We start from the raw sequence: 13,594 nt of genomic DNA on the forward strand, positions 1-13,594 counted from the left end.
TAAATTGAACCTCAAAGACATGCAGTCACATGGCTAGGGAGGACTGGAATACATTCTGGTTATTAGTGCAAATGTATACAGACAGGCTGGCACACACACACTGTACATGAGCCAATAGGAAGGATAGACCAAGGAGAGTTTGAGGAATTGTGTTGGCATTTTCTAGAAGTCCATTAAACCTTACAAGAAACAGAAAAATGTCGCGGCCACTTCAATGACAGGACCTCCCTCCTTCCCCTTCATTTATTATTACTGTTTTATGGGGGAAGGAAGGAGTAAGGCTCATAGAGGGAGAATGAAGGAGTGAGAGAGAGAGAGAGAGAGAGAGAGAGAGAGAGAGAGAGAGAGAGAGAGAGAGAGAGAGAGAGAGAGAGAGAGTTTGAAAGGGAGGGCTAACTTCTAATGGGAGTATTTAGTAACTGGGTGATACAGTTTGTTGATTAGCTAACCTTATTTTTCTCCCCTTTCAAAGTGATGCTTGTCTGCAGGTGTGTGTGTGTGCTTGTATGTTTTCTCATGTGTTCGTCTGCCGTTGCAGTGAGTTTAACTTCCTCTCTGCTGTGGTCGGCAGTGGTCCACAACAATAAGCAGAGCTAGGTTCATTCACAAATGGGAATTTCTTAGCCGGTGTCCGGTGCCCTTGCCGTGTCACTGCCCTGCTGAGTGGGACGCAGGAAGGGAACCAAGACGCTGTCTATGACACGCCGCTGCGCCCGTCTGTGCGGCTGTCCATGGTGCTGACTTGGCTGAGGCAGCGCCTTCGTTCCCAGGTAGCCACGGTGTTTGTCTGTGTCTTGTTTATGTCATACTGCATGCATCTGGGGGGGGTGAAGAAACGGAGCTCTCCTAAACAGGAAGAGGAGCGGAGAGGATGCCAAATGTGTGAGGGATTTATTTGGGCCCACACCACCTTTCCCCTCGTGCCTGTAGCCGTGTCCACTGGAGAGACCCACTTGGTTCGGTTGAGTGTTTTGGACCTGTTTGTTGTGTTGTGTCCGCTGTGTGTAAACATACTCGGCCTCTGGTTTACAAACCTACAGTGATTTCATGAGACGGACTACTAGCGTTGCAGAATTGGGTCACGCATGCAGTGGAAAGCTTAAATAAACCAGTGCTTTCAATAAACCTTCTAGTATCCCGTTCCCATTCACCCATGGCTAGCAGACAGATACAGCTCTGGGGTTAACTTCCTCTTCCTTCCGGAATGTCAGTCCGGCCCCGGGAAGAAACATGGTAACCTCTTAACTCACAACCATCGTTCGTAGTGCTCGATCAAGAGAAGTGGCTCGGAGCCGAAATGTATTCAGGTCAGCGATCATGTTAGCGCTAATAGTACATATAGGTGATGCAATACCGTAAAGCTGTGGACTACGGAGGAAGAAGCGCCTGGTCCAGTGTGAATGGTGTGTGTGACAGGAAGTATCTGAGCAGACATGAAGCAGAAGAGCACCCACATCTGGGAGGGCGCTACATACACAAACACTGTAAACTTACTGCACTGTATAGTACCAGCTGGGATAAACACCAGTATTTGTGTCTACATCTGGAAGGATGAGGAAGATTAGTCGAGGGGTATGGGGTGGGAGAGGATGAAGGGTGCTCTCTCTCTCTCTCTCTCTCTCTCTCTCTCTGTCAGAGTTAAAAGAGATGGTGAAAATGTCAAGAATGTTCGGTTCCATGGATAACTGCTCTGCTTAATGCCCCATTTTCAACCTCAGTCTTGTGTAACAAACCCGACCACACACACATGCACTCACACACATACACACGCGCACGCACACACACAGACACGCACTGCAAAGGTTGCACACACACACGCGAGAGACATGATATTATCAGCCCCTATGGAGTTCAGATGCAGGTTCCTTTACCACAACATTCATTAAAGAAAGAAAAAAAAAAGCGTTCAAAGCCCCATACCTTTCTTTCTTTTCTATCATCTGTCTATTGAATCTTCTCTACATGTGTGCTGACCTTTTTTTGTTGTCTGGTTTTCTCTTCAAGTTTTTTTGCATCAAGTCACTCGTGGAGCATTAGTAGACTACTGTGACTTACTATGAAGTTAGCAGTTATCTGGCATGTTACGGAGGAATAGAGGAAGCGTAGAAATGATCCGTCATTGTCGGTGTAGGCTCATGTTCGTCTCACGGTGAGAGAGATATTTAAAGTTGTTTCTAGTTTTACGCTTCCACTGTCTCATCCCATCTTTTGGTAACATGGAACATGGAACATGGTATCATGGAAGCACCTAGAAACTGAATGTAAAATGATTGAACGGTTACACAACAAAACATTGTCTACTGAAAGCAAGGGAATGCGAGAGGTTTTTTGAATTTATATTTATTCATGCTTGAATGGAATTTAGTATGTTCACATTTCCTGGAAATTCACTCTTTCTTTCTCTCTCTCTCTCTCTCTCTCTCTCTCTCTCTCTCTCTCTCTCTCTCTCCTTCTCTCTCTCTCTCTCTGTCTCTCTCCCTCTCTCCCTCTCTCTGTCTCTCTCTCTCTTTCTGTCTCCCACTGGAGGCGGGCGGGGACTCGTCAGGCTAAACAGAGTGAATGCCAAGACCTTTCCTCATTTAGAATTCCCTCCTCCTTTCATTTCTTCCTGTCTCTCTCTCTATCTCACCATTCCTGCTCTCTTCCTTTTATAGACACATCTCTCCCTCTTGTCTTCCCCTCTTCTTTCTGACCTTGCCTTCCAATCGATTTATCTTTGGAGAGGGCATAAGCTTGGCACAGGGTATGTTTGTCCCAGTCTCAATCTCTCTCTTTCTCTCTGACTCTCTCTACCATGTATCTTTTTCTTTCTTCTTCTGTCTGTCTGTCTCTCTCTCCTCCGGCACGTGAGTCCCAGGTCGTCTGTCTCTCCTCAGTGATGCTGGCGAATGAGCTCAGACGGAAGGATTGTTTCAGCTGTGTTTAGATTTGGAAGTCGCACACACACATATACACATACTTAGTCTGTGCCTGCTGTTTGCGTTGAAGGCAGTACATTATCTACGTAGATGTGTCCCACAATGTCAATTGTTTGTCATTTGTTGAATTAGTCATTGTGTGCTAGGAGACATTAAAAGATGACGTCAGTTACTGTAAGAGACTAGAATCTTGTCTGAAGCTGCTTCCTTATTAATGTTGATCCATTTTAGCCTGTCCCTTTTGACCAAAATCAAAATCATAGGCCCTGATTACTTTGGTGGGGTATCCATGTTGGGCGGGTCTAGTAGAACACACATATACAATCTCACCCACACACAGTTCCCAGAACTCTCAGGTTTAGTATTGCGTTGGAAGGAATCTGCGCCATCTGGAGCTCATTGGATATCTGATTAGAGGTGGGGCGGGGACAGGTTAGCTCTATAAGGTTTACCATTGGCCCTAATCCCACCTCTATTTACCTCTGTCAGAGACAGGAAGTTCTGATTAGGAGTGTGGCCCCCTGGGAGTTAGAGTTCAGTGTGTGTGTGACCTGAGGCAGGATCAGCTGGGCCGGGCCGAGGCAGAAACCAGAACCCTGTTTACCCTGGAGCTCAGCCAGAGGAGAGACTTTCTTTCTCTTTCCGTTTTTTTTTGCTGGTTTCCAGGGTTGTCCCAGAGGGATATGGGAAATAACCACTTCCTGTGTCCATTCACACAGCTGTTCTCATGATTTAGCTCTTTTTTCGGGTCCCACTGCCCTGTTTTCACTCTATCCCATCCATTCTTCCTTTCCTCTACGCTCTATGTCCTCTATCTGCATCCATTTGGCATTCTTATGTGTGGTGATCATCCATGCACTGCATGTTTTGATCCAGGTCTGGGTGTTGGTGTCTCTGGGATGTTGTGAGGGTTTGGCTGTCCAACACTGCTGGGTCACCACAGGAAGTGGCTGGTGATCATCTCTCAGAAAAACATTGATGGGGCAGACAGATTGGATACAAGGCAACTGGGAGATCCAAAATGGCCGCCACCCTAGTCTCCATCAATAGAGAGGCTTTGAGGGAGTATTCTCATATCTTTAGTGAAGGACTTTTGAAGAGGAGCTACGTTCCTATTTCCCAAAACAACACCCATGCCAAGACAAACAGACTGCCCTCAGATACTGAGGGTTTGACTTGTCTTGTGGTTGGCAGTTATGTTGGAACAACATCATTTGGTTTTCAGCTGAACCTAGCTGTGTGTGTGTGTGTGTGTGTGTGTTTGTGTGTGTGTGTGTGTGTGTGTGTGTGTGTGTGTGTGTGTGTGTGAGAGAGAGAGTAAATGTGTGTGTGGGTTAGGGTTAAACCAGAAGTCCCCTCAAGAACATGTTTGCCTGTGTTCTTGGTTTTTTTGATGGGTCTGGGTTAGAAATAGAGTAAGAATGACATTAAGGTTTTGAGATCAAGTGTTAAAATAGTTTTGGGATTAGGAGCCAGGATTAGGTTTAGGGTTCAGGTTCAGTTTTTGTGTTAAATTGAGGGTTAAGAGTTAGAATATGATTTGGAGCCATATGTGCTGTTATGACAATCTACTCTGTACTATTGTACTTTACAACAACAGCGCCCTCACCCTTCCTCCAATTGTTCTGCTCTGAGAGATGACGTTAACTATGTGTGTGTGTTGCCAATTGGAATTGGTGAAACTCACTCCTCAGGTAAATATAGTCCACCCGCGCCAGCAAAATGCTACCTTTTTGTTGGCATAACTGGTAAGTAGTCGCACTTGTGAGTCAGAGGTCTCGAGTTCAAGTACCAGTGAGGGGAAAGATCGGGAGGACTGATGAGCTGCGCAAAGACCTCTGATACGTGTGTGTGTGTGTGTGTTTGTGTGCACGGACTCGGCAGGTGATGAAAGGACAGCATGATAATCCAAAAAGATAAAAACCCAACCTCAAAACAGTACACTACCTTACAGTACCTTACACTACTGACAGACTGTCTATCAAATCCATACTGTAAACCAACTCGACCTCACACTGACATGCTTAGCCCCATATGCAGAAGAAAACGATGAGTTATAGTCGTTCACGTCCAACACAAACACAGAACCAGTAGTACTCGTACCATACGGTTCGTGTTGCGGTTTCTAGGAGGTTCAAGATGCACTCCTTCTTGCAGAAAGAGAGCCCAACACTGATAACAGCCACAACAAAGCCTTAGTGTTTCCTGCTCTGTAATCTTCTGCCTCAAGTCCAGCCAGTTAGCAGGCAGGCACATCGACAAGTAGGTCACTGTGTTCCTCTATCTACAGATTTGAGTGTCATCTAGCCTTGGCAACAGCTTACACACACTAAGGACACCTTTCTTGAAAAAACACAGTAAAGACCCCACACACACACACAGACTGAGGACACATCTCACACAAACTGAAGACAGCTTTTCACGTACATTCTACACAACCGGTGTGATTTTTTGTAATCAGCCCATGTCAGAGGAGAGTCTAACATAGCAGTTCCATGATTAACAATCCTCAGCGATACACGCGCACAGATGTAGATACAGTTCAGGCTCACGCATGCTGACACCGGTATGAAGTGAGACACCACATCTGCTGTGGCAACAAACAAAAAACCCCAGCATGGTCAGAATCATGCCCCTGTCACGGCCCTAAAACGCTCTGGTTAGGTGTCTGCCAGAGTCGCTCCCTGGAACGCACGCGTACGCAGAGCTCACATTCCATCTCATTAAGAGTTCTCTCTCTGTGGACAGGTCTCTCCATCCCTTCACACTCCCGTGTGGGAGACTGCCATTCCTCGGCTTTCGCCATGCCTACGTACTGTACATGTAGACGCAGGACAAACACATTCTCATACACGCACTCGCGCCATAAATAGAGAGGAAATTGAGTTATGGCTCATGTCATCCGTCGCGGTTCTTCTGGAGATAAATAACCCATTGACAAGCCAGGCAGCAGCTGTGTCGTAGACTAGAAGGACTAAGCCTTGCTCCACTGCAGTGCCGTGAAGTGTATTTACACAGTAAACGTGTGCCTCGACGCTTCGCTGCTGCGACGAAGACCTCCAGGCAGGAAGGGTCCTCCGGGACGACGATGATTAGTGGGATCCAGCTAGGGGCTTTCCTTTGGACCAGGGTCAGAGGTCAGGGCTTGGCACCCCCACTGAGGGTTTGCGATGGTGGGGGGGGGAGCCCAGCAGTCAAACCACAGGCCACCGCGTGTGTTATCCACTCGCCCAAATGTGGTTCACTGGCTTCTGGTCGGTGTGGATACCACAGGTCCTATGACCCTCAGCGGCAGTGATCAGAGCAGCCGTATTTGACATTTCAATCAGGAGAGACCTGGATAGTGAAAGATATTTATTACAGCATAATAAATGTACTACAATGTTTGGAGCTTGGACCCCGCGGGGAATTATATAAATCAACGGGCGCCTGCCCAACGCCCGAAGAGAATCCCCCGCGGAGACCAGACACTGGTGGCGGTGGCACATCCGACGACCAATCGAGTCGAAGAAGGAGACAGGAACCGGGTGGCGACGGGGTGGTGGAGGGTCGCGCACTTGATGGCACGAACGAACTACACAGGGAGAGAATCGTATTTAAAGGCACGGATCATATGACGCCATGTATTGTAGGCGGGAGCGCTAATCAACCTGAACCCCAGTGACCGCCCGACCCGGGAACGGGGGAAGGTAGGGCGTTCTTAGCGGGGGGAGTGAGTAGTGCATACTATGAATGCGCCCGAGTGCAGGGATCGGTCTTGCCTGACTGAACTTGCGCTATGCTTCATATGTCTGCTTCCCCTCGGAGGCCCTACCTGTCTGTAGGCTTCGTATGCCCTGAGAGGCACTCAGGGTGAGGGTGAGTTAGGAGAGGGGAGAGCTGGCGCAGGGTTAAGTTAAGGGGTTCTTTTTTATGTGAGGCCGTCCATTCTTTTTGTGATGAATGTAGCCTCACTGCTAGTGGGAAGGTTTACGCTGGAGCCTTGAGGTGAATTTGCGTGCAAACCTCGTGCTCAAAGTCCCAGTAAATTGACTGCTGGAATTGATGTGTCAACCAATAGGTGTGAAGTGGGCGTTTTCATTTTGTACACACATCACAGAGTATTTCGAAAACGCTCGAACGTTCTGTGAGTTCTGTACGTGGATGCAATCTCCCTCCGTTGTACTATAACCGTTTTGAAAGCCCCCCCAAAAAACAACTGTCACGTGTAGCAACGATTAACGTGTCAGCAACGATTAACGTGTCAGCCACAGCGCGTTCATGCGGGAGACGAACAAGCCTGCGCTCGACACCCACGAACGGACGCATCTCATGTGAGCACCCCTTTAAGGGTCGGGGGTGAGTTAGGGTAGGGGTGACAGATGTTCTCTGATCCTCAAGAGCACAGGAGGTGGGTGGGAGGTGAGGTAAGGAGCCGAGGCTGTTTCATGTGTGTAAACTGAGAGGCCATCCTAGAGGACCGATCTGTCGTATCCATCACTTCAGGCGGGGTTACAGACTGATGGCTGTTTATGGTCGCTTCCATGTTGACATCGGGGGTTGTGACCTGGGGATGCTTGGAAACTTAATAACCGCTGTTTTAAAGACTCTGTTCTTCTTCAAAGTCTTTCACCCATCCACACACACTTTTACCCGGAATTTGAAGATGAGCTGGGCTCTCAGCTGGACACGGGAGATCCACCGAGTGAATTTTCAAATATGCAGCTCTCCTCCACCCCCCTGCCCTCCCTAGTGGACACGGCTATCTCCATGTAGGCTCTTCCAGCCAGACGCGTCTTTCTTACTTTTTTAGGAGCAGACAGAATAATGATCTGTGGGGTTTACATCCAGGGGCAGGAAGGGATTCACCAAGGGACATTATGGGATGTCCAAGCAGTAAACAGCAGAGCACAGCTGTGGGTTGACATGAGTGTACTCTACAGTATGTCAGCTTTGTGTATATGTATGTGTGTGTGTGTTTTAAAAGAGAGGACACTCCTAGATTCAGCTTTTCCTACACGACTGTTCTTTCCTCATAGAAGGTCTGTAGTTAAAGTTAGGTCTGGGTTGTGTTGTTGAGTCTGTGGTGTGTAATCAGTATCTTAAGTTGTGTATAGCTTAGTCTGGCTGATATACAGGGAATGGACCATTGAGATTAGTGACAGTGTTTGTACTTCTGTTTAATGGTTGTGGGATGTGGTTATGGTTTGATATTGACATGGCTGATCCCGGTTGAATGTCAGTTTGTGAGCTTGTGGTGTGCTATAGATATGTCTGCGGTTTTATAAGTTCTTAGATCTCTGGGTGAACCCCCACCATGACTCATCGACCACAGTAACCAACCAAAGCATCATCATTTGGACAGGGCTTGTTATGTCTGGACACAGGACCATACTCTGAGTGTAATGTTACTCTCCCACTAACATCTGAACGTCAGGTTTTCAGTTATGCTCATTGCCTCTCTGTACATATCACACTGGCACACACACACACAGCAAATCTTTAAATGAACCAACTGGAAGATATACTACACTCTCTTGATTGTTATCTTACTGTTATATCATTATATTAATTGTTGTGTGTATGTGTATGTGGTTAATCACCAGAAGTCTATTCAACCACACCGCCTTAGAGACATTCACTGATGAAATAAAAGTGAAATACTGCAGGGTGTGTGTGTATATGTCTCTCTCTGTCAGACTGTGTGTTTGTATGTTGCCTACACAGCAGGATTTACCGTATGGGGCGTATGGGAGTATGTGTGACAGGGAGGGAGGCTTTAGTGCAGTCACACAGAAAGGGAGTACAAGAGGCTACAAGGCCTCAGCTTTCTTCATTAAAGACAGACATCAATCTACCCCTGACTGGAGACCACCTATAGTTAGAGAAACACACACAAATCTTTTCAGAGACAAACGTAAGGACACAGGAGGAGATGTAGTCTGGTGTCTAATTCTCATTTGATTAGCTTTTGACCTCGCTATCCTGTTGGAAGTGGCACACAAGCAAACACACACACATACGTTTCCCTGAGTGTCCTCAGAATGGAGGTAAAGTCGTTAGTTTCTCAAGCTTGGAGGAGGTAAAGACTGGAAGAATTGTTGTCAGGAAAACAGGATACTGTAACACAATGGCATTGTCTGAATTCTCATTATCTATTTTGGGCCCGACGGTTAGATCAAGTCTAAATAGATTCCACTTAGCCACCGTATCACGCACTTGTCTGCGCTTTAGGGGGAATTCTCTTTTGTTCTTTGTGTCTGGCCAGAGGTGACATCCCGGTGTGTGAAACGGTGATTCCCTCTCGCTCCTGTAGGGGTGTGTCTCAAATCCTGTGGTGAGGCTTCCCTCCCTATTTTTCCTTTCCAGTATTGAGATGCTCCCACTGACCCCTGGCTGTCCTGCACCCTAGACTAACTCTATAGGCCTGGACCACCTGGGAAAAAGCAAGCCCTCTAACCAGAGTAGACAGAATACACTCTAGACCAGAGGAGATGTCAAGCACCCTAACCAGACTACCAGAGGAGATGTCAAACACCCTTAGACCGCTAGGATGCCGGACTCAAGTTCGCTCTGTAAAACAATGGCTGTTCGCTACGCTCCCCGGCGATGACACCTATCTGGTCATCTCTGTGTCTCGACTTCGAACAGAAGCGGTGAACGCAGCCTCGCCCTGGCGGACGGATAGCGACGATCAAATAGAGCTGAGGGGGAAACGGAGCCTAACGCATTCCGCAGAGGCGAGGGGAAGAGGGCCTTTGTGTCGGAGAGATAGGGGATCAAGAAAGGACAGTCTGGGGAGACTGAGGCTCTTTGTCCTCCCGCGGGGGGGGGAGGGCGGGGGGGTCTCAATATGCCCTTACTGGAGGGAGGGTCTCAATGTGGCCTTTGTCAGACCCCATTTTGGGAGTTTCATTATGAAGTGGGAGCAGGGAGAGGGGGGGGGGGGGGAGTCCGTCAGGGAGGGAAGGGGGGGGGGGTCCCACAGCGAGGGAGGACCCCTGTCAGACTGTTGATGTGTAAGCTGCTTGTGGTATGACTGTGTAGGAGGAGCACGTGGGCAGGGAGAGTCCAGTGACGTCTGGAGATAAGACTCCAGCCGTGAAGATGGCACACACACACACACACTCATTTTCCCATACATAAGCACGCAGTGTGTCCATACTCACTGAGAGGCCTTTTCTGGGCAGTACACTGTTCTCTAAGAGGGAACTTGGGAGTGTGGTGAAATGTGCATACGAGCTCCTGCTCTCTCAGCGTTACCATTCTCTCTCAGGCTCTGAGTTGGAAACCTTTAGGATCGTTGACTCACTAATGAGGTGTGAACGATAATGTAGATTTGTGGAGATTGTGCTCATTCATATGTCGACAGAGAGAGAGAGAGAGAGGGAGACAGAGAGAGAGAGAGAGAGAGAGAGAGAGCGAGAGAGAGACAGAGAGAGAGAGAGAGAGAGAGAGAGAGAGACTACTGATGCAGAGTGTGCACTAGTGGTGGACACAGCCTCAGGCTGGGTCTCAAAGATCATGGTTTGCATGTCCAGCAACTGTATAGTATGGTAATGGGAATATCGACTTATGGATATTGCGTGTGTGAGTAGCTCAGAGTGTTGTTGGGGAGGATGTGTCGACCGCCTGTGGCCGTCCAGATGAATGGGCCCGTGTTCGAACAGCTCATTGACAGGCAGTGTTTCTGGTATGAAGGCCCACAGTCGATGCCAGTGGTTCCCAGTGGGTTTCATGTCTGCGTTTCGTCCGTCCGGATGTCTGAGGAGTATGTGGAGTCTAGCATGAGTCAGACCGACCACATCGGAACAACCGATTACCAGACAAACAAAGTCCCCATACACACACGTAAAGACAGACTCACACATCCAGTACTCACACACACACACACACATACAGAAAGAGAAACACACCACTATTCATAGAACCAATCATCTTGTCAAGCAACGAGCCGATGAGTCATGAAGCCCATGTTTTGATGTCCGACCTGGTGTTGCTGCTGTGTTGCAGGGCGGTGAGAAGCACAGCGGCCCCTGTGGAGGGAGGGACTGCAGCGGAGGGTGCAAATGCTTCCCGGAGAAGGGCGCCAGGGTAAGTCACTTTTTTATTTCCCACACCCCCAGCCCCCTCACCCTCTGCCTCTGTAGCCTCCGTACCCCAGTCCCTATCCCCCTGCAGCCTCAACCTCAGGTACCAGAACAACTCTCTCCCATTTGGTTCTCCAGGAGACTACAGCACCACAACAATGCAATGCAACATCAGCAGCGCCATGACGGGTTGTGGGCTAGTTGACTTGATTATATCGGTAGATGACATGACAGCTACCTATTGTGTGACCCTTGGCACCGTGACCCTCAGACCCAGCTCTCTCCTGGGCCTCTCCCCCTCGCCCCCCTTGGTGGTGAAATTGGAGAAATGAACACCGGGAGGATGAAAGAGGACAGGTTGTGTGTTTTCCAGGGGTGGGAAGCAGTTGAGAAGTAGAAGAGAGAGGGAACAAGGAAGGAAAAGGAAGGACAGAGGGAGGAATAATGGAGAAGTAGAGGGAAAAGAAACTGTGCATGACACGTAAACCGAAATAAGCCAGAGAGAAAGCAGATAGATAGAGGTGTACAGAGAGTAGGGAACGAGAGCAATCCCCACGCCCAGCCGCCACCACCCGCACGCGGGCAGAGTGAAGCCTGAGTGATGTTCGAGGGGGGGGGGGGGGGGGGGGGGGGGGGGGGGGAGTAACAGCAAAACACAAGGCCTCTCCGGCTCGGAGGTTTTACAATCTTCTCCACCTCTGACCTACGCACTCGCTGCGTTGACAGGAAACCCTAAACGAAGGAGTCGAGAGGGAAATGGAAGGGGAGCGAGGGGAGCAGAGGAAGTCCATTCCCTCGCATTCCAGAGGATGCTTAGACTATGGGAGAGAGAGGTCAGACCTTCAGCTGGGCTTCCTCTCTCTCCTGATTGTTCTCTGAGGCATTATAATGTCAGTGCCAAGGTTGTGAGAGGCTTTCTCTGTCTGTCTGTCTCTGTCTCTCTCTCTCTGTCTCTCTTATCTCTCTCTGTCTCTCTATGTCTCTCTCTCTCTCTTGTCTCTCTCTGTATCTCTCTGTCTTTCTCTCTCTAGCACCTTGGCACTTGGGCACGTTTCTTCCCCTGACGTTTGTTTCAACAAACAAAGGGAAATTGAAACATCCTCTCATTCACCCCTCCTCCGTCTTCCTCATCCTCTTCATGCTCACTCCATCACAGGCACTGCCTATTTACACAATAAAATGAAGTAGAATGCTGGGACACAAACACTACTTGTGTGTTTCTTAGTTTCATGTTTTTGTCCCGAGAGTCTACAGTCTGTCCTGGAATGGCAGAAGACCATGTCTCCTATTTACTGCTCAGTTTTATTGCTTACATATTGTAGCAGTAAATTCTGTCCTATGAGTCTTTGGCGTAATCTATTGCAACAACCCTACATCCTCCTTTCACCTCCCCCTACCTCCATCTCCCCATCTATCTCTTCCCTCAGTTTTTTGCTCTTGAAGATAAGATGCAAGAGGGGATTCATCTAGATGCCTTCATCTCTTCCTCCTTCCCTCCATCTCTCTTCTTGTCTCTGTCTCCCTCTCTCCATTTCCCCCTCCTAGGAATACCATTCCATAACCAGCATATGCTGCTTAGACTTATATATATCCGCAGAGCTTTCTCAGGACCCCGACTTGGCCCGACTCAGACCCCGACACACACACACTCACAGCTGTGCTGATTGGATGACATTCGAATTGGTGGTTTTGCTTGCAATCGTTCAGACCAACCTCTCCAGAGGGGTGACCGTTGGTTGATTTGCGGTCACATGGTGTTCCATGTTTATACGATCCAGACACGTTATGGATGAGCCTGGGCGAGGCTGGAGCAGACGGGGGGGGGGGGGGGGGGGGGGGGGTCACCTCCATCTGTCACTGGAGCTGATCTATCAGGCTGACATCCGTGTCGAAATACGGCCGTCTCCCGCTCGGTTCTGGAGACTCGCGATGATCTTCCCTTTCCACCGGCGTGTTGTTCGGACTCAATGTAGGTTAGATCCAGAAAGATCTGGTGAGATCCGGAGATGAAAAAGGGACAGAAGAGAGATGGAGATACAGAAACCGAGAAGACGAGAAAAAGATCTTGAAACAAAGACGACACAGATGGAGTGAGAGACAGGCTGTTACCATAGAGGAAGAATGGAGCTGATTGTGTGTGCATGAGTCGAGTTCTGTAGATGCTCAAATTGGGGGCTGGAGAGTCTGGCAGTCAACAGCTTCTGCGCCCTGCCACCACCCACATCCCTGGCACCAGCGCAAGTGTTTAGACTTTGGAGGCCAAAGACAAATATCACACTCCTCTCTTCTCCTCTGCTATCCGCTCCGCTTGACCAATCTTTTCTCCTCTCGGTTCCAACTTCTCCCTCTCCGCTCCTCTTCTCTCCCAGTACACAGGGACAGGAAGGGGCTGGGATTGGGCTTGATACAAAGAGCTATCAAGAGTTGACCTCTTCACCTCGCCTCCTCTCGTGAGGAGAGAAAGAGGCGAAGCACAAGAGAGTCAGAGATACTAAGTGAAATGTAAGGAGGTTATCAGGAGAAAGAGAAGTCCTCCATATGGCCTCTTTATCAGTGATTTCTTACTTCATGTCATTTATTCTGAAACGACAATATGAATGAAGAAAA

At 48.6% G+C, this 13,594-nt stretch overlaps 1 protein-coding gene across 3 annotated transcripts in view; it reads left to right on the forward strand.

Moving 5' to 3' along the window:
* The window catches only part of col4a2 (collagen, type IV, alpha 2), a 47,026-nt gene that overhangs the window by 4,512 nt on the left and 28,920 nt on the right, over window positions 1-13,594 (forward strand). For all 3 annotated transcript variants that reach the window (XM_047046419.1, XM_047046421.1, XM_047046420.1), the window contains exon 4: window positions 10,911-10,991. In XM_047046419.1, coding sequence (XP_046902375.1) covers window positions 10,911-10,991 — 81 coding nt within the window. The remainder of the gene's footprint in view (window positions 1-10,910; window positions 10,992-13,594) is intronic.

The sequence above is a fragment of the Hypomesus transpacificus genome, chromosome 23, assembly GCF_021917145.1.
Source record: "Hypomesus transpacificus isolate Combined female chromosome 23, fHypTra1, whole genome shotgun sequence".
Taxonomy (NCBI): domain Eukaryota; kingdom Metazoa; phylum Chordata; class Actinopteri; order Osmeriformes; family Osmeridae; genus Hypomesus; species Hypomesus transpacificus.